Source organism: Pseudonaja textilis, chromosome 3 (assembly GCF_049901715.1).
Source record: "Pseudonaja textilis isolate UNSWEBS1 chromosome 3, rPseTex1.2, whole genome shotgun sequence".
NCBI lineage: Eukaryota > Metazoa > Chordata > Lepidosauria > Squamata > Elapidae > Pseudonaja > Pseudonaja textilis.
In genome coordinates this window covers 6,211,909-6,236,649 of record NC_141992.1, presented here as the reverse complement: position 1 = coordinate 6,236,649, position 24,741 = coordinate 6,211,909, and the positions used below count along the sequence as shown (strand labels likewise).

Here is a 24,741-nt window from a genome sequence, read left to right as displayed (position 1 = left end):
ATCTAGTCCAACCCCACCGCCCCTCCCCAAGCAGGAGAACCCACACCATTTCTGACAGATGGTCCCGGAAGCAGATCATGGGACTCTGGGACACAGCAAACATCACAGATACAAGTCCGTTGCCGAGCATCTCAAATTTGATCACGTGACCAAATAACGTGACGGTCCGAAGTGTGAAAATCGGGCGTAAAGTCCCTTTTTTTAGTGCTGTTGTAAATTTGAACGGTCACTAAATGAATTGTTGCAAGTATTGGAAGGTCCTATAATGTCTCCCTTCAACCTTCTCTCTATCAAGCTAAATGTAATTAGTTTCTCTTAGCCCTGTGACGGCGAACCTATGGCACGCAGAACCATTTGTGCCGGCATGCAAGCTGTGGGCAAAATTACCTCACGGTGCATGCACGTGCCTCACAGCTGATTTTCGGCCTCCCAGAGGCTTGAGGAAGGCTTCTGCAGGCTTTGCAGGCCAAAAACTAGGCCCGTTTCATCACTTCCTGTTTTTCTGAAAATACCAGAAGTGACTAAACGGGGCTAGTTTTCGGCACCCAGAGGCCACTGGACCTTCTGGTTTTCCTTCGAAGATGTTTCGCTTCTCATCCAAGAAGCTTCTTCGGCTCTGATTGGATGGTGGGGAATAAAAGGATTTTTACTGCTTGAAGACAGCTGGTCATTTGCATCCTTTTGGCAAGTCGTTGAGGCCCCTTGGAGGTTCATCGGTGTCATCAGGATCACTGAGTAGTACAAATGGGTGTGGAGTTTTCTTTTGGGACAACCATGACTTAAGAGGATGGAGAATTTCCATAGACATTTACCCGGTTGATAGAGAATCTGGAAATGAAGCCAAAAGAGGAATAGAGGGAAAAGCTAGGCGTATTTATTTTACAAAAGAGAAGATTAAAGAATCGTGGCATTAAACCCGACTACGCGGGCTTGCATCTTATCCCACATTAGGCTAAAGCGTGCTTTCTCTGGCTCATCAGTCAGCATCCCGTGGAAAATTAATCTTCGGAGAGATCCAGGGTGAATTGGCCATGTGCAGACTGTAAAATGGATTTTTATACGGCATCTCTGAGGAGAGCGGAAAGCTTGAAGGCGATCACATGATGAAATGAGCGATAAAGAGGAAAGCAGAAAAATCTGCCTGCAAGGGTTTTTCTCTTCCACCCATATACATATTTACATTAAATCAATTGGTTAACCGACTGCTGGAAAGAACGGCAAATCCGTAAGCAATCTGCCTGCAGATAAGCAATTAATCCATTTCCAGCTTTTTTTTCCTTTCTTTTTTTTTAAAAAAAAAATGTTTTCTTGCCCGTCAGCGTGCTTTGATCCCAAGGTGCCTTCCGTCCTTCCTCTTGGCCTTGATCTGTGAAAATGAAGATGAGACGGGCATGCGGCGTTTCTCACCTGTAGCACGTTTAAGATAGGTGGACTTCAACTCCCGCATGGCTGGCTGGGGAATTCTGGGAGTTGAAGTCCACCACACCTTTTCAATTTGCTGCATTTGAATAACACTACAAATGGCTCTCAACTTAATGGCCATTATTAAACCCAACATTTCTATGCTAAGTGAAGCATTCATTAGGCGAGTGTTGCCTTATTTTATGAGCTTTTTTTTTGCCACCATCGTTAAGTGAATCACCGCAGTTGTTCAGTTAGTAACCCTGGTTGTTCAGTGAATTTGGCTTCCAAATGGACGTTGCTCGTCAAAAGGTTGCGAAAGGGGATCACGTGACTTACGGATACTGCAAGTGTCATAAATATGAGCCCATTGCCAAGTGTACAAATTTTGATCACGTGACCATGGAATGCTGCTATGGTCGTAAGTGTGAAAAGCGGTCATAAGTCACCTTTCTCAGTGCTGTTATAACTTTGAACAGTCAGTCAACTAATTGTTGTAAGTGGAGGACTCCCTGTAGCCTGGAGCAGGGGTCGCCAACCTTTTGGATCTCAGGGACCACCAAACTCATAATTTTAAATCCCAAGGACCAGAGACCCTGGGAAAATCCCCCCAAAAGTCTGCAGGAAAATCCCCCACCCCGTTTTCCTACCCATCAATCATTCTTTATTTGGGAACGCAGGATACCATCTCCAGCTCCGTTCTCGGGGAGACAGAGAGAAAGAGAGAGAGAGAGACTTTTGGCTTCATGCAAGGAAAGCAGCAGAAGCAGCAGAGTCTTTCTTTCTCTCCCCAAACTCTGCCAGCAATGAGTCTTTGCTGGCACAGCCTCTTGGAGCAGGAGGCCTTGCAGGGTCCCAAAGACTCATTTCTGGCAGAGTTTGGGAGAGAGAAAGAAAGACTTTGGCTGCTTTCTTTGCGTGCAGCCAAAAGTGGATGAAGAAAGAAGTGGAAAGAAACAGCCCGGTGGCCAGGTGAGGCATGTGGGGCAAGTTCCCCCCCCCTCCACCCTTTTCCCCCCTTCCCTCACTATCTCATGTTGCTCACAATACAAGCGACACAAGCCTTGTGTTCCCACAGGCCATGTGGGCGGCACAGCCTTGTGTTCCTGTGCAGCCTGGATTAATTGCTTTGGGGGTGACATTTCCCTACGGACCACCAAAATTTTCTCGTGGACCACCAGTGGTCCTCGGCCCACTGGTCAGCGACCACTGGTCTGGAGAGACTAAAATTTCCCCTCCCACCCACCCCCTGCCGTGAGATGCCAACACCAGGATCCCCAAATGGTTAGATCTCTCTCTCTCACACACACACACACACACAGCCAAGGAAGCTCACGGCCCAGGTTGCACAGTACAAGATCAGACTGTGAATGATGGCCAGTCCGGCTGTAAGCCAGAATCGGATGGCCAGTTTCTGATGATCTTGAGACTTGCAATCGGATGCAGCTGGTTTACCCTTCACACTTCTGAGCTGGCAAAGGTTGAAGGAAGCTTCCCCTGACAAGATTTGGAATGGATAGGAAGATGGGAAGCCTTCAGCTTAAATGCTTTTGGTCCCACCAGCCTATGAGGCCATTTTACAAACTGCATCTTATCTCGTTTAGGAATTTGAAATGTGGAAGAAAAACCCCACATCAACCAAGGACTAATGTTGAGGGGATTTTGAGCGAGGAAAACAAACGATATTGCTATGTTTTCCCTCCTCTTTGTTTGTTTGCATTTGTTTGCATATGTGCAAATAACTCAAGGCTGTGAACATACACAATCGTCTGTTCTCCTTCTATTTTCCCCACAACAACAACTGTGTGAGATGCCTTGGGGTGAGAGAGAAGGATTGGCTCAAGGTTACATGCCTAAGGCAGGACTAGAACTCCCAGTCTCCTGATGATTGGCCCAAAGTCACCAGGCAGCTTTCATGCCTCCAGTCCAGTAGGACTAGAACTCACTGTCTCCTGGAGATTGGCCCAAAGTCACCCTTTCGTGCCTAAGGTGGGACTAGAACTCACCATCTCCTTGTGACTGCCCCAATTTCACCCAGCTGGCTTTCACACCTAAGGCAGGACTAGAACTCACTGTCTCCTGGTGATTGGCCCAAAGTCACCCAGTTTGCTTTCATGCCTTAGGTGGGACTAGAACTCTCTGTCTCCTGGTGATTGGCCCAAAATCACCCAGCTTGCTTTAATACCTAAGGCTGGACTAGAACTCCCAGTCTCCTGGTGATAGGCCCAAAGTCACCCAGCTTGCTTTCATGCCTAAGGCAGGACTAGAACTCCCAGTCTCTTGATGATTGACCCAAAGTCACCTAGCTGGTTTTCATGCCTAAGCCGGGACTAGAACTCACTGTCTCCTGGTGATTGGCCCAAAGTCACCCAGCCAGCTTTCATGCCTTAAGACAAGACTAGAACTCACTGTCTCCTGGTGATTGGCCCAAAGTCACCCAGCCATTGCATTCATGCCTAAGGCCAGACTAGAACTCACTGTCTCCTGGTGATTGGCCCAAAGTCACCCAGCCAGGCTTTCATGCCTAAGGCCGGACTAGAACTCACTGTCTCCTGGTGGTGATTGGCCCAAAGTCACCCAATTGGCATTCATGCCTAAGGCCAGACTAGAACTCACTGTCTCCTGGTGATTGGCTCAAAGTCACCCAGCCAGCTTTCATGCCTAAGGCCGGACTAGAACTCACTGTCTCCTGGTGATTGGCCCAAAGTCACCCAATTGGCATTCATGCCTAAGGCCAGACTAGAACTCACTGTCTCCTGGTGATTGGCTCAAAGTCACCCAATTGGCATTCATGCCTACCCAGGGCTTTCATGACTAGAACTCACTGTCTCCTGGTGATTGGCCCAAAGTCACCCAGCCAGCACCAGCAGCTTTCATGCCTAAGGCCGGACTAGAACTCACTGTCTCCCGGTGATTGGCCCAAAGTCACCCAGCCAGCATTCATGCCTAAGGCCAGACTAGAACTCACTGTCTCCTGGTGATTGGCTCAAAGTCACCCAGCCAGCTTTCATGCCTAAGGCCGGACTAGAACTCATCCTCTCCCACTCTCTAGCCTGTTGCCTTAACCACTAGACAACCTGGTGGTTTTTTTTAACCAGCCTTTTCACTCTAGATTCAGAGGAATTTGCACAGGGTGGTGCAGAGCCGGTTGGTAAGCGTCCGGCTGCGGGCTCGCCATTGGAGTGGCAGCGTGCGTCTCTGGAAATCCCCACTTGACACGGGGCATAATAGGTCCTGAGAGGGGGACCCGATTTAGACCTCCGGCTCGTGGGAGACGGAAGCTGCTTTCTAGGGATTTTTCATTTGCCCATTTGCATCCTTTCCCTCGGAGGTTAATCAAAGCACAGCTGGGAGAGGACGGATTATCGCGGCAGAGCACAAAGGGAAAGAAAGCAGGGGAGGAGGGGAGGTTTTCTATAGCCAGCAGGCGGGGGGGCAGGGGGGGGAGAATTAATCCTTCTTTTAATCATAGGCTGGAATGGTTTCCTAGAAGGGAAGGGCAGGGGAGAGGGGCAAAGGAGAGTCTGGAGAGCGCTGGGTGAGCAAAAACGTGCCAAGCTGGGAAGAAAGACATGCAGAGCTGCAAATGGTGCCATGCACACCAATGTTGGCACTCTGGCTCCTCACACAGCCCCCACCTGGTTGTTCTCCTTTCTCACATTCCATCTGCAAGGCTGGCCCATCGGTCTGCATTTCAGTGAGACGGCCGATCTCAGCGAGGCTTGTTCTCTAAGCTAAGCAAGCTAAGCTCGATCCATTTTGAGCCCTGTTCTTTGGGTTTCTGGTAGGCAGCAAGGAAGGAAGGAAGGAGACAGGAGGAAGCATGGGAAGGAGGTGGAAGGAAGGAAGGAAGGAAGGAAGGAAGGAAGGAAGGAAGGAAGGAAGGAAGGAAGGAGGACGGAAAGAGGAAAGAAGACAGGTAGGCAGCAAGGAAGGAAGGAAGGAGACAGGAGGAAGCATGGGAAGGAGGTGGAAGGAAGGAAGGAAGGAAGGAAGGAAGGAAGGAAGGAAGGAAGGAGGAGGGAAAAAGGAAAGAAGACAGGTAGGCAGCAAGGAAGGAAGGAAGGAGACAGGAGGAAGCATGGGAAGGAGGTGGAAGGAAGGAAGGAAGGAAGGAAGGAAGGAAGGAAGGAAGGAAGGAAGGAGGAGGGAAAGAGGAAAGAAGACAGGTAGGCAGCAAGGAAGGAAGGAGACAGGAGGAAGCATGGGAAGGAGGTGGAAGGAAGGAAGGAAGGAAGGAAGGAAGGAAGGAAGGAAGGAAGGAAGGAAGGAAGGAAGGAAGGAAGGAAGGAGACAGGAGGAAGCGTGGAAGGAGGTGGAAGGAAGGAAGGAAGGAAGGAGGAGGGAAAGAGGAAAGAAGACAGGTAGGCAGCAAGGAAGGAAGGAAGGAGACAGGAGGAAGCGTGGGAAGGAGGTGGAAGGAAGGAAGGAAGGAAGGAAGGAAGGAAGGAAGGAAGGAAGGAGCCAGGAGGAAGGAAGGAAGGGAAGGAAGGAAGGAAGGAAGGAAGGAAGGAAAGTAGGTAAGCAGGAGGGAAAGAGGAAAGAAGGCAGGTAGGCAGCAAGGAAGGAAGGAAGGAAGGAAGGAGACAGGAGGAAGCGTGGGAAGGAGGTGGAAGGAAGGAAGGAAGGAAGGAAGGGCAATAACAATAGTACTTAGACTTATATACCGCTTTTCAGTGCTTTATAGCACTCTCTAAGCCAGAGGTCTCATTCTCGCGGCCCGCGGGCCAATTGCGGCCCGCAGGACAATATCCTGTGGCCCCCACTGTGATATGAAAGTATAATATTAGTGTATAATATAAATATAAAGTATAATATAAAGTATAATATTATGCGGCCCAGCCTCACCCAGACTCTGCCTCCAGTGGCCCCCAGGTAAATTGTGTTTGAGACCCCTGCGCTAAGTGGTTTACAGAGTCACCCTCTTGCCCACAACCAGCTGGCTCCTCATTTTACTGACCTCGGAAGGACGGAAGGCCAAGTCAACCTTGACCCAGTGAGAGTTGACCTGCAAAACTGCTGGCAGCCGGCAGTCAGCAGAAGTAGCCGGCTATGTAGGAATCAACATACAGTATTGTGCATTTTCAACGTCGTAACTTCGAATGGTCACTAAACGAACGTCTATAAGCCGAGGACTACCTGTACTGAAATATCCTGAACTAATATGTGAGAAATTCTGAACCGGCCACCCTCCCATCAGGAATGTAGAAAAAGGAAAAGCCCAGTTTCTCTAAGTGGAGTCTTTGAAAACCTATTAAAATGTTGAATTAAAGTCTTTTTTTCACTCTTGTCACGGTCGCAGAGCTACAGAGAGCGCACCAGAGCTCCTGCGAGCTCAAGATGGATAGGCTTATTACTGCGAAGGCAGAGATTTAAAAAATGTGTTTTTCATTGGGCTTTGTTAGTTCAGATAGGTCATATGTAGCCATCTATTTATATTTTTCTCTCCCGCTTTAATAAAGCCTTCAACTCAGTAGATTTCACAAAGGCTCCTGCAAAGGGATTTCATGGCCTATGAAGCTCACAAAAAGGAATTGTTTTTCTGAATGAGTTTATTCCAGAGCGCGTGAAACAAATTTTAAGTCAGGGCACTGAATCTACCGGTTGGTTGCAATGACTTTTCTTCATTTGTCAAGATCAATAATCGGTTACTTTTCCTTCAAGGAAGCAAACGTTGGAAGCTCTCGTGAAGATACAGGCCTTTTTGCCCTGTATTACAACGATCAACCATGGGTATCTTGACATTTTAAAAGTCGTGTTGGTGGAACTAGTTGAGCTAAGGATGGGTAACACCCCGCCTTCCCAGGGATGCATTTCTGATAGAGCTTTGAAGATCTATAAGATGTTGAATTCGGGCCCTGGGGATTGATTGAAAGTCGCCCAGCGGGCTTTCCTGCCTAAGGCGGGACTAGAACTTCCTGTCTCTTATTGATTGGCCCAAAGTCACCCAGCTGGCTTTCATGCCTAAGGCGGGACTAGAACTCACCATCTCGTGGTGATTGGCCCAAAGTCACCCAGCTGGCTTTCATGCCTCAGGTGGGACTAGAACTCACCACCTCCTGGTGATTGGCCCAAAGTCACCCAGCTGGCTTTCATGCCTAAGGTGGGACTAGAACTCACTGTCTCCTGGTGATTGGCCCAAAGTCACCCAGCCAGCTTTCCTGCCTAAGGCGGGACTAAAACTCACCACCTCCTGGTGATTGGCTCAAAGTCACCCAGCTGGCTTTGATGCTTAAGGCTAGACTAGAACTCCCAGTCTCCTGGTGATTGGCCCAAAGTCACCCAGCTGGCTTTCATGCCTAAGGCCGGACTAGAACTCCCAGTCTCCTGGTGAATGGCCCATAGTCACCCAGCTGGCCTTCATGCCTAAGGCAGGACTAGAACTCACCATTTCCTGATTTTTAGGCCACTAAGTTTCTTGTGCATCGCAAGTTAAGCGAACACAATCTGTGATTTGTTGACTTGGGTTTAGAGTTCGGATTGTTGTGTGAACGTAGACAAGGAGGGAGCGGTCCTTTGTTGCAGCAGATAGATAAACAGATGTCATTTTTGGGGGAGCTCCGGTTCTCGAGCTGTGTATTCAGCTGCCCTGGGCAGACAGGCTTCTGCATCATTTCAAGCCCGTGTGAACAGCGATATGGATTTATTGCAAAGGAGAGGCCCAGCACTGCCAAAATATGGCATAAATCTAACACATCGGGGTGGATAATTTGTCAGCATCTGGCACAAACGGCTGGCTGTTGAGCCTATCTCTAAATTGCCAGAAGGGCCGAGCGCCTGGCCATCTCTGGCCTCTGCGTTTAATTGCTCTGAAGTGAGTAAATCTTCTCCATGACGTTGGCCGCTTTGTTGGGTTCTCTGCAGAGACAAAAGAAGGAAGTGTGTGTGTGTGTGTGTGTGTTGGTGTGTCTGCGGATCCTGGAAAAAGAAGGGGACATTGAAACCTGACATCAGGTTACAGGCTAGGCTGACAAAAGCTGCAAAGTGGAAAGGGATGAATTTTCTTTCGTCTTCAGGTCTGCAGCAAAAAAATAAAATAAAAATCAACTGTGTTGTGTTATTGATCCGCACAGAGGGAGTTTCTGTCTTGGACATCCTTCCCATCAGCCTCTAAAACTGGCAGGCCTCCTTGCCAAGCTTCTGCCATTCACAGGTGATCTTTCAGGACCTCCAAATTAAGTGGTGGAAGCAAACAGGGTTCAGACCTCAAAGGGGAAGAGCCCCATTGATGACACTTAACCGGAATTTATTATTTTTCTTTACATATTTATTAGGAGTTTTTTTATCCCACCTTTATTACCTATTCAAGGAGGCAAACATTTGTAAATACTCCTTCCTCTTCCTCGTTTCTTCCTAACAACAACCTTGTGAGGTCAGTTTGGTCTGAGAGGGAGGGATTAGGCCAAAATCCTCCAGCCAGTTTTCATGCCTGAGGCAGGACTAGAACTCACCATCTTCTGGGGATTGGCCCAAAGTCACCAAGCCAGCCCTTATGCCTAAAATGAGACTAGAACTCACCATCTCCTGGTGATTAGCTCAAAGTCACCAAACCAGCTTTTATGCCTAAGATGAGACTAGAACTCACCGTCTCCTGGTGATTAGCTCAAAGTCACCAAACCAGCTTTCATGGCTAAGATGAGACTAGAACTCACTGTCTCCTGGTGATTAGGTCAAAGTCACCAAGCCAGCTTTCATGGCTAAGATGAGACTAGAACTCACTGTCTCCTGGTGATTAGCTCAAAGTCACCAAACCAGCTTTCATGCCTAAGATGAGACTAGAACTCACTGTGTCCTGGTGATTAGCTCAAAGTCACCAAGCCAGCTTTCATGCCTAAGATGAGACTAGAAATCACCGTCTTGGCCCAAAGTCACCGAGCCAGCTTTCATGCCTCCTGATGAGATTAAAACTCACCATCTCCTGGTTTCTAGGCCAACACCAAACAAAATCTTTGTTTTTTGTTTTTTTTCTTGTGCAATGTGAGGAGCAACCTAGAAGCTAAGCATTTAAGTTTGCACTTTCTCTGCTCCGCAGTGGCTGCGACTCACTTTGGCTTCTGCCCGAACCTTTTGGAGCACACTGTATCGGCCGAGAATCTCAGTTACCGCCTGCAGAGGAATTCAGGCGGCAATCTCACCTGGCATGATGGGCGAAGCCAGAGGACAGCCGGAGGGAGACCCGTCAAGCTCCTTCAGCAACCGGGGACCGAAAACTCCCAGGTAAGATGGCATTGGGCACCTCTCGATAAATAAACAAATAAATGAATACAGGACAGCAAGTGGCAACCATGGAGCTGCTGATCTCATAAAGGCTGGAAATGTCGGAACCACTTGGCAGCCGTGGTGGTATTCTACTGGCGCGGCCTGGTTCGGCCAAACCAGTAGCTCCGACGATCAGCTGTTGGGCCCTCCTGCCTGCTCCGGCTCTATACTGACTTTTATTTCCTGCCTTTCAACCTCAGCTGTTTCGTAGGGCACTGCGGATTGCCACGCGTCAGCTGTTGAAGACACAGGGTGAGTGCAGGATTGCAGGAGGAAGTGAGTAGCAAACTCTCTGCGCACATGCGAAGCCTCACCCAAAAAACCAAGGGTAAAAAAAAAATTGAAACCCTCCACTGCTTGGCAGTGTGACTTTTGCGGCAACAATTTTTTCAGGATCAAATTAAATGTAAAAATATATATATATAATTTCTGTAATAGAGTTGCCAAAGTCTGCAATGCTCTACCTAATCCCGTTGTCTCCGCCGCAAATTTTCACCATTTCAGTCCACAAATTGACTTCCGTGGACCTTACTTCATACGTAAGCGGTCAGTAGAGGGGGTGTGTGCATGTGCACTTAACGTGCCAATCATCCCTGTCGTATTTTCTTTTTTATCCTTCTCATTTCTGTTTGACAAATTTGATAAATAAATAAAAATAAGTAAATAAATATGTGCAAGTCTACTGACCAGGCCACAGGGTGCCACAGACTCTCTGTTGGGCAGGCCTACTATAAGGAAATAATCAGTAGTGGTATGTTACCAGTTTGGCCTGGTTCAGCCTAACTGGCAGTAAAAAAAAAGCTTCCCACGATCAGCTGGGAGGAGGAAAGAAAAGCCGACGATCAGCTGAGAAGAGAAAGAAGAGCGCAGGATCGGCCTCTCACCCGCCCCTGCGCTTTTCTCTTCTTTAACCTCTCAGCTGATTGGCGCTGCAGGGCTGTGTGGAAAGCTGCGTGTGTGTGCGTTAGGTGCGCATGCACAATCACCAAATCGGTAGTGGAACAGGTAGGATCCCACTGCTGGAAGAATCATCAGTGGTGGTATTCAGCCGGTTCACACCGGTTCAAGCAAACTGGTAGCCAGGATTTGGTGCGGGTCGCTGAACCGGTAGTAACTTACTGGCTGGCCACACCCCCAACCCAGCCACCCAGTCACTGCTCGCTTACCCCACCCGCCTGATGCTCGTTCACCCCACCCACAGGACGCTCGCCCCGCCCAGTCACTCCTTAAGGTATTTCTTTTTTTTTTCCCCTCCCGACGATCAGCTGTTCCTACGATCAGCTGTGCTGGGATTCCCCTCACTGTCTTACTGCTTCACCTCACCGCTGCAGCCCGCTCCTCTGAGCTCCATTTTTTTGCCTTCCTGGGAGCAAAATCAACCCCCGGAGGCTTCCCTGAAACCCAGAAGGCCCCAAAAATGGGGGATGGGTGCTGCAAAAAAAAAAAAAAAGGCATTCCCACCCAATCACATGGCCATGCCCGCCTAGCCACACCCACTTAGCCACGCCCACAGAACCAGTAGTTAAAATTTTTGGAATCCCAGCGCTGATCTCCATGTGAACCAAACATGACTTCCTGCCTAGATCGGAGTGATTCTGTGTAATGCATGTTCCCAATTCAGTTATCTTGGTTTTTTACTTTCCTTGGGTACGTTTGCCCTTTTGGAAAAAGCACCCTTGGTACAACCATGGCCTGGATGACTGAGAATCTCCCCAGACATCTGTGCCGTGAAGACAGTCCTTGATTTGCCTTTGTCATTGAGCCCAGAATTACAGTCCTGAGTGATGTCACTCATTAAACAGGTCACTGGAAGTAAACACTGGTTTGCGTCAAAAGAAAACATTGTGAATCACAGTCACATGACCACAGCACACTGCAGCTGTCGAAATTACATGCCAATTGCCAGACCCCTTTTCTGATTTATTTCACATGGTGTAAAAGAATACAACATTAATGGCAGTTTTTAATTTTCAGTGCTCACACTTCTTCTTCCGGCTGAGAGATCCTTGTGAGGGCCAGCACCTGGAAACTATAGATCATTTAGCCATGGTGTGTTGCCCGGGGTGTACCCTGAGGAGCCTAGTCTACATTAGCAATAGCCCTTAGACTTATATATCACTTTACAATGCTTCACAGCCCTCTCTAAATGGTTTACAGAGTCAGCCTCTTTGCCCCCAACAATCTGGGTCCTCATTTTACCCACCTCGGAAGGAGGGAAGGTTGAGTCGACTTTGAGCCAGTCAGGATCAAACTGCTGGCAGTGGGCAGAGTCAGCCTGCAATATTGCATTCTAACCAGTGCGCCAATATAGCAATAGAATAGAATGGAACAGAAAATAGAAATAACAATTGCACTTAGACTTATCTACCGCTTCACAGTGCTTCATAGCCCTCTCTAAGCGGTCGACAGAGTCAGCCTCTTTGCCCCCCAACAATCTTGGTCCTCATTTTACCCGCCTCGGAAGGAGGGAAAGCTGAGTCGACTTTCAGCCAGTCAGGATCAAACTGCTGGCAGTCGGCAGAATTACCCTGCAATGCTCCATTCTAACCGCTGCACCACCACAATATTATATCCAGCGAAACACATGAATTTTGATCATATGGCTGTAGGGATGCAATAGCAGCTGTAAGTGCAAGGAGGCATTTTTTTCTTTTAGCGTGGTTGTAAATGCAGAGAAAGCGTCGCTTCGGAAGCTGTGTTTTGTCTCTAGCAAGTAGGGGAATTCCAGCCCTTCCCACCATCCAAACAGCACGTAAAAGGTTACGTCGCACAGCAAAGAGAGACAGTGGAATTCAGGCCATCTGATTAGTTATCTCTTGGCTTTGGTGACTCAGATTAACATTGCGTTTTGACTTGGGAGTCCCGGTTTAAATTTCCATCGTCCTTTTCCTGAGGGATCGCAGGAATTCAGATCTACGCATCATTTTACTATTCTGTCTTATGATTCGCTTGCTGAATATAAAGACAGATAGAATAACTCTACACATTCTTCCATACAAAGCTTCTTTTATTGGATCATATTAGGTATCCTCAAGGTGACTCACAGTTACGTCGAGATGCATCTAATGTCCAATTCTTTGCATAGTTGACATCGCAGTCAGTCAAGGACTGCCTATAATAGCCTAGCCCAGAGTTCCCCGACGTTTGTACCTTTGCAGACGAGCAGGTTGGAGGGAAGGGATGGTTTTGCACAAGGAGCAGGCAAGCACATGTGTGCAGCTCCAATTGTCTGAGTGGCATGCCTGCGTGCCCACCACTTGCACAAATGGAGCACATACCATGTGCATGTGTTCACCGGTTGTTCACACGGGTGGAGATGTGCATGCATGTGTGCACGATCACCAGTGGTGGGATTAAAAAAATTTTTTTACTACCAGTTCTGTGGGCATCGCTTGGTGGGCATGACGTGGCTTGGTGGGCATGCCAGGGGAAGGTTACTGTAAAATCCCATTTCCTCCCTGCCCCACTAACCTGCTTTCCAGCTCCGTTCTCCTGTGCAGGGCAACCAAAGAAGACCCAGCCAATCAGCTGGGACTCGGGAGGCGGAGAATACATGGGGGCGGAGCCAGTCAGAGATGGGATTTGCCGGTTCTCCGAACTACTCAAAATGTCCGCTACCGAGTCTCCAGAACTGGTCAGAACCTGCTGAATTCACCACCTCTGGCACTTGCCCTTCACTTTCATGGCTTGGTTCTGAATGGCTCAAGGCCCTGGAGATGGTTGTGGACCACTGGGCTAGCCAGCATGGTTAGGGACTTCTGGGATTTGTAGTCCACACCTCGTAAAAGGACCAACATTGGGAAACACTGAGTTTGACAATTGTGTCCAAATTCCAGGGCTTCCCACCTCCATTCATAGCTTCCTATTTAAGCCAACGTAGGCTGGTTTGCAGTAAATAAGGAGCAAAGAGAAATAAATTAAGACGTTTTGCCAATTTGCAAAAATAATAATAATAAACATATCTGTCTCTAAGAAATTGCTAGTGAATTGCTGGCTCCTTATAACTTGGTGGCAAAGGAATTTTGGCTAATGCCATCTGCGGGCTCAGCATTTTTCCGGAAAAGATGCTGTCACTCTTGGGCACAGATTGCTTAGATCAGTTTCCAATTTGCCTTTGGAAATAAGTCATGAATGCTGTCCACGCAAGTTGCATTTTCCTTCAGTTTTACTTTCCAGGATTAGATAGATCCAGCCTGCCATGAACAGCTAAGATTTAAAGGGAAAAATTATCCCAGAGCAGACAAAGGAATAAAAAAAGGCATGATTTCAATAGAATGGGATGGAGAATAATGCTGGCTCAGGAATTCTGGGAGTTGAAGTCCATAGGTCTTAAAGGGGCCATAATTGCCCACCCCTGCTATATAAAGAAGCCCATACTGTTTTAGTTGCCTTTTTATAGCATAATTACTCCGGCCTCCTTTTAAAATTACGATTAACATTAAGTTTGAAGCTGCATCGTTAACTCCGTTTCACGTAAGTCTACTTTTTGTTTTGTTAATTGATTTAATACAGGAAAAAATACATTTGAAAAAAAGCATAAAGCAACAATATCCTAAAGCTAACTGCAGCTTCACAGTGAACACACAAACAAGATCTGCAACAGCCATGTGAATGCAGGCTTGCAATCGATCGACTCACTTTCTAGTTTTGTACAATTTGTCAAAGCAAAAACCCACCAGAGGCGTTAGATTTGCAAAACAGATTAATACATTAAAACTTATTCAATCTTCACATTTAATGCAAATGTGGCTAGTTCCTCTCTGGTTAGCCACGTTGCATGAATTGTTACGGTTCCAAAGTAAACCAACCCTTCAGAATAATTAGTGAGCGTTCAAAGTTACGACGAGACCCTCCGGGGGGGTGTTACAACCTGGTTCTGAAGTTCGGATAGAATAGAAGAGAATAACAGAGTTGGAAGGGACCTTGGAGGTCTTCTAGACCAACCCCCTGCTTAGGCAGGAAACCCTAAACCATTTCAAACCAATTGTTGTCCAATCTCTTCTTCAAAAACCTCCAGTGTTGGAGCACTCAGAAATTGCTGGTTTTTTTTAAAAAAATGTTGTATTCAGGAATAAACGTTGGTGTATATATGTTCTATTTAGGAATAAACATTGGTGCAAAATTCTTCAAAACTTTGTATCGCTGCAAATTCTACGCTCCGTAACCCTGTTCTTTGATCTTTTCTTCCTTCCTTGATCCTTTTAGAGCCGGACTTATGAGCACTATGGAATCTACCACACCAGTCCTACCTTAGGGAGTCTTACCAAGCCGGTGGTGCTATGGACCCAGCAGGATGTGTGTAAATGGCTGAAGAAGCACTGCCCGCACAATTATCTCATCTACGTGGAGGCTTTCTCACACCACGCTATCACGGGTAAGCATCGGTCAGGGCACGCTGAAGAGTGGCAAAGCCATGGACGATCAGTAGCTCCCTGTCAGGATTCCGGCAGTTACCCCAATTAAATCAGCCAAACTTCCAAAACTTTGAAAGGATTTATTGGGAGTTAAACTGCCCGGCACTGCCTGGGACACGTCATTCATTGTCACCCTTAACCATGGTTTCCCCTCACTCCCTGGGTGTATCGTAATTCATATTCTCCAATGGGACACCTCCATAGCCAAGAGCCATCAATCATGCTCTCCAGTTAGATATTTGCATGGCAGAAACTTAAGTCACCTTGTTACTATGTTTGAAAAAACTATTTATGGAATGCACTTTTGATTTACAAGCTGCCACACTGCTCTTTCAAATCCCTTCCCCCACCCCCCCTTTCTGTTGACAATTCTAAAAAGACCATAGAAATGTTTTATGAATTGGCACGGCCATTATCCTAAAGATTACGATACAGATACAGATTAACAGCGTTGGAAGGGACCTTGTAGGTCATCTAGTCCAACCCCCCGCCCAAGCAGACCCTATATCATTTCTGACAGATGGCAGTCCAGTCTCTTCTTGAAAACCTCCAGGGATGAAGCTCCCACAACTAGTCTAGGGAAGAGAAGGACCAGGGGAGACATGATAGCTGTGCTCCAATATTTGAGGAGCTGCCGCAGAGAGGAGGGGGTGAAGCTATTGTCCAAGGCACCTGAAGGCCAGACAAGGAACAATGGATGGAAACTGATCGAGGAGAGATTCAACCTGGAAATAAGGAGAAACTTTCTGACAGTGAGAACAATCAACCCATGGAACAGTTGGCCCCGTAAGTTGTGGGAGCGCCATCACTTGAGACCTTCAAGAAGAGATTGGACTGCTGTTTGTCAGATATGGTGTAGGGTCTCCTGCTTGGGGGGGGTTGGACTAGATGACCTCTAAGGTCCTTTCCAACTCTGATTATCAATTATCTGTTAACTTCTGAAGGCAACTTCTGTTACATGGCTCGATGGCTCTCACTATCAGGAAATTTCTCCATATTTCCAGGTTGAATCTCTCCTTGGTTCCGTTTCCATCCATTATTCTTTGTCTGGCCTTCAGGATGACTGTAGTTCAGCTTGTTTTGTTTCTGACTTTCCCATTTTATTTTGGTTGGTCAGTTGGTTGCTTTTCATTCATTCAGTTAGGACTCCCGGAATTAAATATAGGTTATCCTCTTATCTTCCCACTGAAAAACTCTGTGTGTTTCCAGAATGGCAGAAAAACAAATACGAGAAATCAAAGAGAGGCTATCTTTGGGTGAGGCGTATGCCTTTGTTACACGTCTGTGTGTGTCTCTCTCTCTCTGTGTGTGTAGGGTTTTTTAAAAAATTCTTATTTTTTTTTTTAATTCCCTGCATTCACGAAGAATGAGCACTTCATCGCCCCAGGGGCCACAATAATAGATTTTTTTTAAAAAAACCCTAATGGAACCATTCACTCAATTCTTTTTGCTGGAAATAAAAAAAAAAACCCTCTCAAACTGGACCCCAGAGGAAGTGGAAATGGGAGGTGTTATAAGGCCACTATGCCGGACGGCCTCTAGCTATGAGGAGCAAGGCATGGCGGGAAACTCCGATGCTGCGTGGAAGATTGCCCCCGTCTGCCAAGGCGGTCCCAGGAAACGGGTTTGGGTGGAAGAGAAAAGCCGAGGAAACTCTGCCTTAGGAAATGAATTCCATCAGAAGCCATCTGTCTGGATAGAGCCGCATTCTTGAATGTGGCAGGTCAGGCCTTCCTCGAGAGCCGAAACTCCCACATGGGCTTTTCAAAATACAGATAAATCCTCAACTTGCCCCAGTTCGTTGAATGGCCGTTCAAAGCTGCGACAGCACTGAAAAAGAGTGACTTATGAACGTTTTTTCAGACTTATGACTTTGCAGCATCCCCTGGGATCAAAACCGCAATTGAGCGGATAACATATTGGAATGTTGCTTAGAAGGGTGCATAGATGATGAAAATAAATAAACCGAAGTGTCCTGGGGACGGGCCCAAAGTAACCCAGCTGAATTTCATGCCTAGAGCGGGACTAGAGAGAGCGAGTTTGAGTGATTGGTGGGTCTAGAACTCACGGTCTCCTGGTGATCAGCCCAAAGTCACCCAGCCAGCTTTCATGGCTAAGGCAGGACTAGAGATGGTGATTTTGAGTGATTGGTGGGACTAGAACTCACCGTCTCCTGGTGCTTGGCCCAAAGTCATCCAATCAGCTTTCATGGTTAAGATGGGACTAGAGATGGTGATTTTGAGTGATTGGTGGGACTAGAACTCACCATCTCCTGGTGCTTGGCCCAAAGTCATCCAATCAGCTTTCATGGTTAAGGTGGGACTAGAACTCACCGTCTCCTGGTGATCAGCCCAAAGTCACCCAGCCAGCTTTCATGGTTAGGATGGGACTAGAGACAGTGAGTTTGAGTGATTGGTGGGTCTAGAACTCACCGTCTCCTGGTGCTTGGCCCAAAGTCATCCAATCAGCTTTCATGGTTAAGGCGGGACTAGAGATGGTGATTTTGAGTGATTGGTGGGACTAGAACTCACCGTCTCCTGGTGCTTGGCCCAAAGTCATCCAATCAGCTTTCATGGTTAAGGTGGGACTAGAACTCACCATCTCCTGGTGATCAGCCCAAAGTCACCCAACCAGCTTTCATGGTTAGGATGGGACTAGAGACAGTGATTTTGAGTGATTGGTGGGTCTAGAACTCACCGTCTCCTGGTGATCAGCCCAAAGTCACCCAGCCAGCTCTCATGGCTAAGGCGGGACTAGAGATGGTGATTTTGAGTGATTGGTGGGTCTAGAACTCACCGTCTCCTGGTGCTTGGCCCAAAGTCATCCAATCAGCTTTCATGGTTAAGATGGGACTAGAGATGGTGATTTTGAGTGATTGGTGGGACTAGAACTCACCATCTCCTGGTGCTTGGCCCAAAGTCATCCAATCAGCTTTCATGGTTAAGGTGGGACTAGAACTCACCATCTCCTGGTGATCAGCCCAAAGTCACCCAACCAGCTTTCATGGTTAGGATGGGACTAGAGACAGTGATTTTGAGTGATTGGTGGGTCTAGAACTCACCGTCTCCTGGTGATCAGCCCAAAGTCACCCAGCCAGCTCTCATGGCTAAGGCGGGACTAGAGATGGTGATTTTGAGTGATTGGTGGGTCTAGAACTCACCGTCTCCTGGTGCTTGGCCCAAAGTCACCCAATCAGCTTTCATGGTTAAGGTGGGACTAGAACTCACCGTCTCCTGGTGATCAGCCCAAAGTCACCCAGCCAGCTTTCATGGTTAGGATGGGACTAGAGACAGTGAGTTTGAGTGATTGGTGGGTCTAGAACTCACCGTCTCCTGGTGATCAGCCCAAAGTCACCCAGCCAGCTCTCACGGCTAAGGCGGGACTAGAGATGGTGATTTTGAGTGATTGGTGGGACTAGAACTCACCGTCTCCTTCTGATTGGTCCAAAGTCACCCAATCAACTTTCATGGTTAAGATGGGAGTAGAACTCACTGTCTCCTTGTGATTGGTCCAAAGTCACCCAATCAACTTTCATGGTTAAGATGGGACTAGAACTCACTGTCTCCTTGTGATTGGTCCAAAGTCACCCAATCAGCTTTCATGATTAAGGTGGGACTAGAACCTACAGCCTTATCCTCTACTACACCAAACAACCAGAGCTTTCTTTAAGCGGAGTGGAAGAGTAGTGTGAAGAGTTGTTCTTTTGCTTCCTTTTTTCACAGGCCGGGCCCTCTTGCGGTTGAACGGGGAGAAGCTGCAGCGCATGGGGATTATCCAGGAGTCTCAGCGACAGGAAGTGCTTCAACAGGTGCTGCAGCTTCAGGTGCGGGAGGAAGTCCGCAACTTACAGCTTCTCAGCCAAGGTAGGACAACCAGAAATCGATGTCTGTCTGCAGGCCCATCTTTTATCATCATCGAGGCCAAAAGCAATGAATGGAATAACTGCCTTACCCTGCATCAGGCAGAAATCCCACAGGTGGAGCTAATAATGCTGCCCTTCTCGGCCCTGATTGGTTGCAACCATGGCTTCTTATTTTTTTTCCCCAGATGTTGCAAAACCACATTCTTTCTCTAACTCTTTTACCTACCTGGTTTATATTTATATTTATATTTATTTATATAAATAATACATATAAAAACCAGGTAAAGTCCTGGGAGTCCACAGATCTTCAACTTTCCAAGACTTAGGAAACGAGACTAGGTGAACCAGACATCCGATCCAGCTGAGCATAGCTTATCTATCTTCAGAATTCATGGCAGGTTTGGGATGGAAGCTGTGTAACAGGGTAGCAACTCGTTAAAGGGGTCCCTAAAAGGAGGGCAGGAGAGAAGAAACAATGGTATTTTCATAGGAGGGTTTTCCCCAACACGGTGCCCTTCTAGATGCGTTGGACTTAACAACGTCTTTGAGTTGAGCTTGAGTTTGTAGTTTCCTTAATTAGCGCCACCGAAGTGGTTGGCCACACCTTCTTCCTGGAAGGGTCCTTGACTTCCCAATCTAAACGGGGAATTTCCTCATGGTCTCCTTGTCCAAGTCGATTGGGGTTTCCTTGTGGCCTCCTCTCCAAAGGCAAACTACATCTAATTTGAAAACAGGCCATTCCCTTCCTGAACTGTAAAATTGTGGGGAAACCAGCCCCGTTGAAAGGTTAGGGGGCAGCTGCCTTAATACTTCTTTTAACTCTTCCGCCTTCTCTATTTCTCTGCTCCATCTCCGTCTCTCCTCCCTTCGCTCCCTGTCCTCCTCCCCTTCCCCGTTTTTCCTCCCTGCTTCCCCCTCTCACTCCTCAACATCTGCTCCCCAACTTTCTGCTTCCGTTTGGCTGGTTCCCCCCACGGCCTCAGCATCGATCTCCTTCTTCAAAGTCCTTTGGCCACCCAGCTCAGAAAGCTCACCGGATGGAGCTGTGCGCCACCAGGGGGAGACGTATCATAGCGGACTTCGTTTCCCAGAATTCCTCAGGCCGCACGCCCTGGCAGGGAACCCTGGGAGTTGAAGTCGATGCTCGTCGGGTTATCCTCCAGGTCGGGAAGGCGGGCACCAGGACCTCGGAGAGCTCCCGTAACTTCCTTGGCCAAGCACAGTTAGTCCTCGACTTACAACAGCTCGTTTAGTGACTGTTTGAAGTTACAACGGTCCTGGGGAAAAAAAAGGGACGTAGGACGGTTGTTCACCCTTACGACCGTGCAGCATCCCACATGATTTACACTCAGGATACACTCGCGTTTACAACGGTCGCAGCGTCTCCTTTTGAGACCTTCAAGTCAACGGGGAAGACCAGGATCGCTGAACGACCAGGTTACTCGTTTAACTGGCGCGGCGGTTCACTTAACAAAGGTGGCGGGGAAAAGTCGTAAAGCGGGGCAGAACTCACTGAAGCAATCCCTCGCTTGGCAACGTACGTTCCAGGCTTGGCTGTGGTTGTAAGTTGAGGACTACCTGTAATCCCATTCCCGCAGGAATGGCTGGCCAAAGGAACATCCATCCCACGACTGGCCCATCCTTTCGCTTCCAGCACATGATGCTCCGCGGCCTCTGACGTTGTTAAGGCACATCCCACCCCTCGTGTGTCTCTTTTGCATGCCTTGGTCTGTCGCTGCAGCTTCTCTACTTACTCCTTTTGTTCTTTTTCCACTTTAACCCCCTCCCCCGTCCCCCCAACTCCCTGTCCAGCCTCTTTTGGAAGTATCTCCTAACCCCTCCTGACGCGTCCCTGAGGCTTGCCGAGCTGTTCGTTGTGCCGGATGGATGGCACGGACTTTTGCGCATGGTCAGCTCAGTCTGCATGCTGGGGAGTTTAGAACGAGACCGACTCCAGACTGTCTCTCCCTTGGGGGTGTGTACGGTGTGCTCCCAATTTCCCCCCCCCGCCTTCCTCTCTTTTAATCCCTCCTTGTCCGTGTAGAGGCCAGCTCTCCTCTGGTTGAGAAACCGCGACCCGCCAAAGCACCATCCTCAGGACTAATCAAGTACAACGTGGTGGCGTCCAACTGCAGCGTGAAATTTTCCCCTTGAGCGAACGTTGGCTTGACGGAAGAGTCTTCTCGTCTGACGTCCTGCTGGAAGGACTTAACCAAAACTTGGCCAAGCAACCCGGTTTGCAAAGGGCCCACGACTTGCGTCGTATCTCCGATCTTCTGAGCTGGGGCAGAGAATCTCTTTTTCCAGGCTGGCCAAGGAGTGGATCCCAACAGTCAAAGAGATGACAGAGCCCCTTGGCAAAGGGGCCCTGGGTTCAAAACCAGCTTTTGCGGCAGACGAGTGCAATTGGGTGAGCAAGTTCCACCCTGGACCTCCTTCTCTAACTGGAGCAAAACAGACCTGAGCTCCGAAGTTGTTTTAAAATGGCCAGTTGGCGATTTGGACCACGATACTCACACTTGCTTATTTCGGAGGAGAAAGGAGATACTTCATGTTGCTACTCTGTGAGAAACAGATGCGTTGGGGGTTGGGGGAGTTGGGAGGTGGGGATATTGGGGTAGGGGTGGCAATTCAACCATTGGATGGATCCTGGGACAGGGAGTGCGAAGTGCTCCTGTGTTGTTTCCCTACACATGTAAAATATTCATTCATTTCACGGGGAGGAAGCCGGATCGGTAACAAATGGGAGCGGGAAAGCTGGAAGTGTTAATACCACTTTATAAGGCCCTTGGTAAAGCCAGACTTAGAATACTGCCTCCAGTTTTGGTTGCTGCCAAAATATAAAAAAGATGTTGAGACTCTGGAAAAAATGCAGAGAAGAGCAACAAAGAGAATTAGGGGGCTGGAGGTTAAAACCTATGAAGAATGGTTGCAGAAAGTGAGTATGTCTGGTTTGATGAAAAGAAGGACCAGGGGAGATATGATAGCAGGGTTCCAATATCTCAGGGGCTGCCCCAAAAAAGAGGGAGTCAAGCTATTCTCCAAAGCCCCTGAAGGCAGGACAAGAAGCAATGAGTGGAAATTAATCAAGGAGAGAAGCAACCTAGAACTAAGGAGGAATTTCCTGAGAGTTGGAACAATTAACCAGTGGAACAATTTGTCTCCAGAAGTTGTGAATGCTCCAATAGTGTAGGTTTCCTGCCTATGCAGGGGGTTGGACTAGAAGACCTCCAAGGTCCCTTCCAACTCTGTTATTCTATTCTATTCTATTCTATTCTATTCTATTCTATTCTATTCTATTCTATTCTATTCTGTTCTGTTCTGTTCTATTCCCTGCTCAAGCAGGACTATACTATTTCAGACAAGTGGCTGTCCAGTCTCTTCTTAAAAGAGACCCACAACTTCTGGTGGCAGGCTGTTCCACTGGTTAGTTGTCCTCCTTCTTAGGAAGTTTCTCCTTAGTTTCTCCTTAATTCCAGTTTGCTTCTCTCCTTCATTAGTTTCCACCCGTTCTTTCTAGCCCTTGATTTACAAGAGCTGTAAATCAAGTTTAGTGACCATTCAAAGTTACAACACTGTAAAAAGTGAGTTTGGATGGTTTTCCACCCTTGCGGCTTCCCAATGGTCTCATGACCAAAATTCAGATGTTTGACAACTGACTACTACCAATGACGGTGACAGTATCCTGTGGTTATGTGATCATCTTTTAAGACCTTTTCTGATCACCAAAAGCCAACGGGGAAGTTAGATTCGCATTAACGACCGTGTTATTAACGTAACCACCGCGGTGATTTGCTGTGGTGAGAACGATCGTGAAATGGGGCTGAGCTCCCTTAACAACTGTCTCTCTTAGCAGTGGAAAAATTTGGGCTCAGTTGGGGTTGTAAGTCGAGGCCTACCTGTACAGCTGCGCGCACTCCCTGGAAGGAGAAGGTGTCGCCATACCCCATTGTCAGAGTCTGAATCTGCAGGGGAAGATGAGATGGAACAAGAACTGACAGAGTGAGAGGGCAGCTCCGTTAGCCCTGGAGGAAACTGGGGAAAGACAGAGTCAGTCCGGGCAAGGCTTTTCAGAATTAGTGGGGCCTGCAAGCAGGGAAAAACAGAGCTCAGGCGACAGGCAAGGACCGCCTCCTCCTGATCTGAGAGCACGGAGAGTGGAGAGAAGACAAGAACAGAGCGTCCCATTCCTCTTCACAAGGTACACCTGGGGAATGAGACTTAACCGAGGCGCTGTGAGGGGGAGAGGGGCCTTTGTCGGGAACAAACGCTGAGTTCCTGAAGTGTGCCGATGTTTGAGTGCGCCAAGAAACCTTGCATCCCTGTGTGGCGTTCTTGACTGATTAATCTGGATATTTTTCTCCCTTAATTCCTTGCTTTGCTCTGGTTTTGCCAAATACATTTGGGGATTTCTATTGCCGTGCAGCCTTGGTGCAGACAGCACTGGGCTGGACTAATTGCAACCAGAGCCTGCTTGAGGTTTGTGGTGTGTGTGTGTGTGTGTGTGCGCGTGTGTGTGTGTTTATTATCAGCCTGCTCAGGGACTTGTCAACAACATGGGAGCATTTGAGGGAGATTTGGAGCACAAAGGAGCCAGTTTGACCTACCAAGTGTGCATATTATCTCTGTGCCACGTTCTGGTTCATTACCAGAGGTGGTGAATTCAGCAGGTTCTGACCAGTTCTAGAGAACCGGTAGCGGAAATTTTGAGTAGTTCGGAGAGCCAGCAAATACCGCCTCTGAGTGGCCCCGCCAACCCCATCTCTTCTCTGCCTCCCATTGAGTCCCAGCTGATCGGCTGGTTGTCTCCTTTGGTTGCCCTGCACAGGAGAACGGAGCTGGAAAGCAGGTCAGTGGGGTGGGGAGGGAAGGGGGATTTTGCAGTATCCTTCCCCCAGGAGTGGGGTGGGAATGGAGAGTTTACAGTATCCTTCCCCTGCTACACCCACCAAGCCATGCCCATGGAGTAAAAAAAATTTGAATCCCACCACGGGTCATCACCGAGGGGATTGGGTGGACCATTCTGAAGAAAGGCTGGGAAGCGATTTGAGCGAACCTCCCATGGTGTGGCATTTCTTGAACTTCCCCCGTTGCTTTTGAGGTTGTGGAGTCACCAGGGGCTTCCCCTGTGTGCATGCACACCCTATTTTAAATAAGAACCCCGTAATGCTGGGAAGTGCAGATTTGCAGGGTGAGTGAGGTGGAACGCTTAACCGCTGCAAAGGAGCATTTCCAAGAATCCCTTCCAAAGAGGCCACGATCGATTTGTCGTGAAGCGTTTAGGCGTCCAAGTTGACTTTTGCCTACACTTGTATACGTTGTCTTGTTTGTGTCAAAGTGAGTGTCGTTTGGGGTGGGAGGGCAAACCGCTGTGGGAAGAAAGGGGCAAAGGAGCTGGAGTTTGGTCCTGGAATTGCGGGGCTGGGGAATCTTTAAACAAACGAACAAACAAACAAAAAAAAAAGCACTTTTTTTGTTCATTTGGTTGGGGATTTTTTTGTACTTGACCCCAGTATAAATAATTAAATGAAAGCGTTCTTTAAAACGTAAAAGCATCGTTGTGTCCTCCTGGCTGTTCTTTGAAACGTTTGTTGTGTTAAGTCTTGACTACTGCTGTGGGATCTGTGCCATTTGTCAGAAATGGTGTAAGGCCATAATGGCGAACCTATAGCACGTGTGCCACGGTTGGCATGCAGAGCCATTTGTGCCGGCACGTGAGCTGCAGGCAAACTTACCTCACTGCGCATGCGCGTGCCTCACAGCTGATTTTTGGCCTGTTTGAGGCCTTTTTCGGCCTCCAAGAGG

General features: G+C 48.0%; 1 protein-coding gene across 1 annotated transcript in view; it reads left to right on the top strand.

Annotated features, from left to right (window-relative positions):
* Positions 1–23,305, top strand: part of SAMD10 (sterile alpha motif domain containing 10) — a 42,150-nt gene extending 18,845 nt beyond the window's left edge. The window contains exons 2-5 of the mRNA XM_026697351.2: positions 9,434–9,618; positions 14,866–15,034; positions 18,797–18,937; positions 20,981–23,305. Of these exons, the coding sequence (XP_026553136.1) occupies positions 9,434–9,618; positions 14,866–15,034; positions 18,797–18,937; positions 20,981–21,090 (605 nt within the window). The 3' untranslated portion in view covers positions 21,091–23,305. The remainder of the gene's footprint in view (positions 1–9,433; positions 9,619–14,865; positions 15,035–18,796; positions 18,938–20,980) is intronic.
* Positions 23,306–24,741: the final 1,436 nt, after the last annotated feature.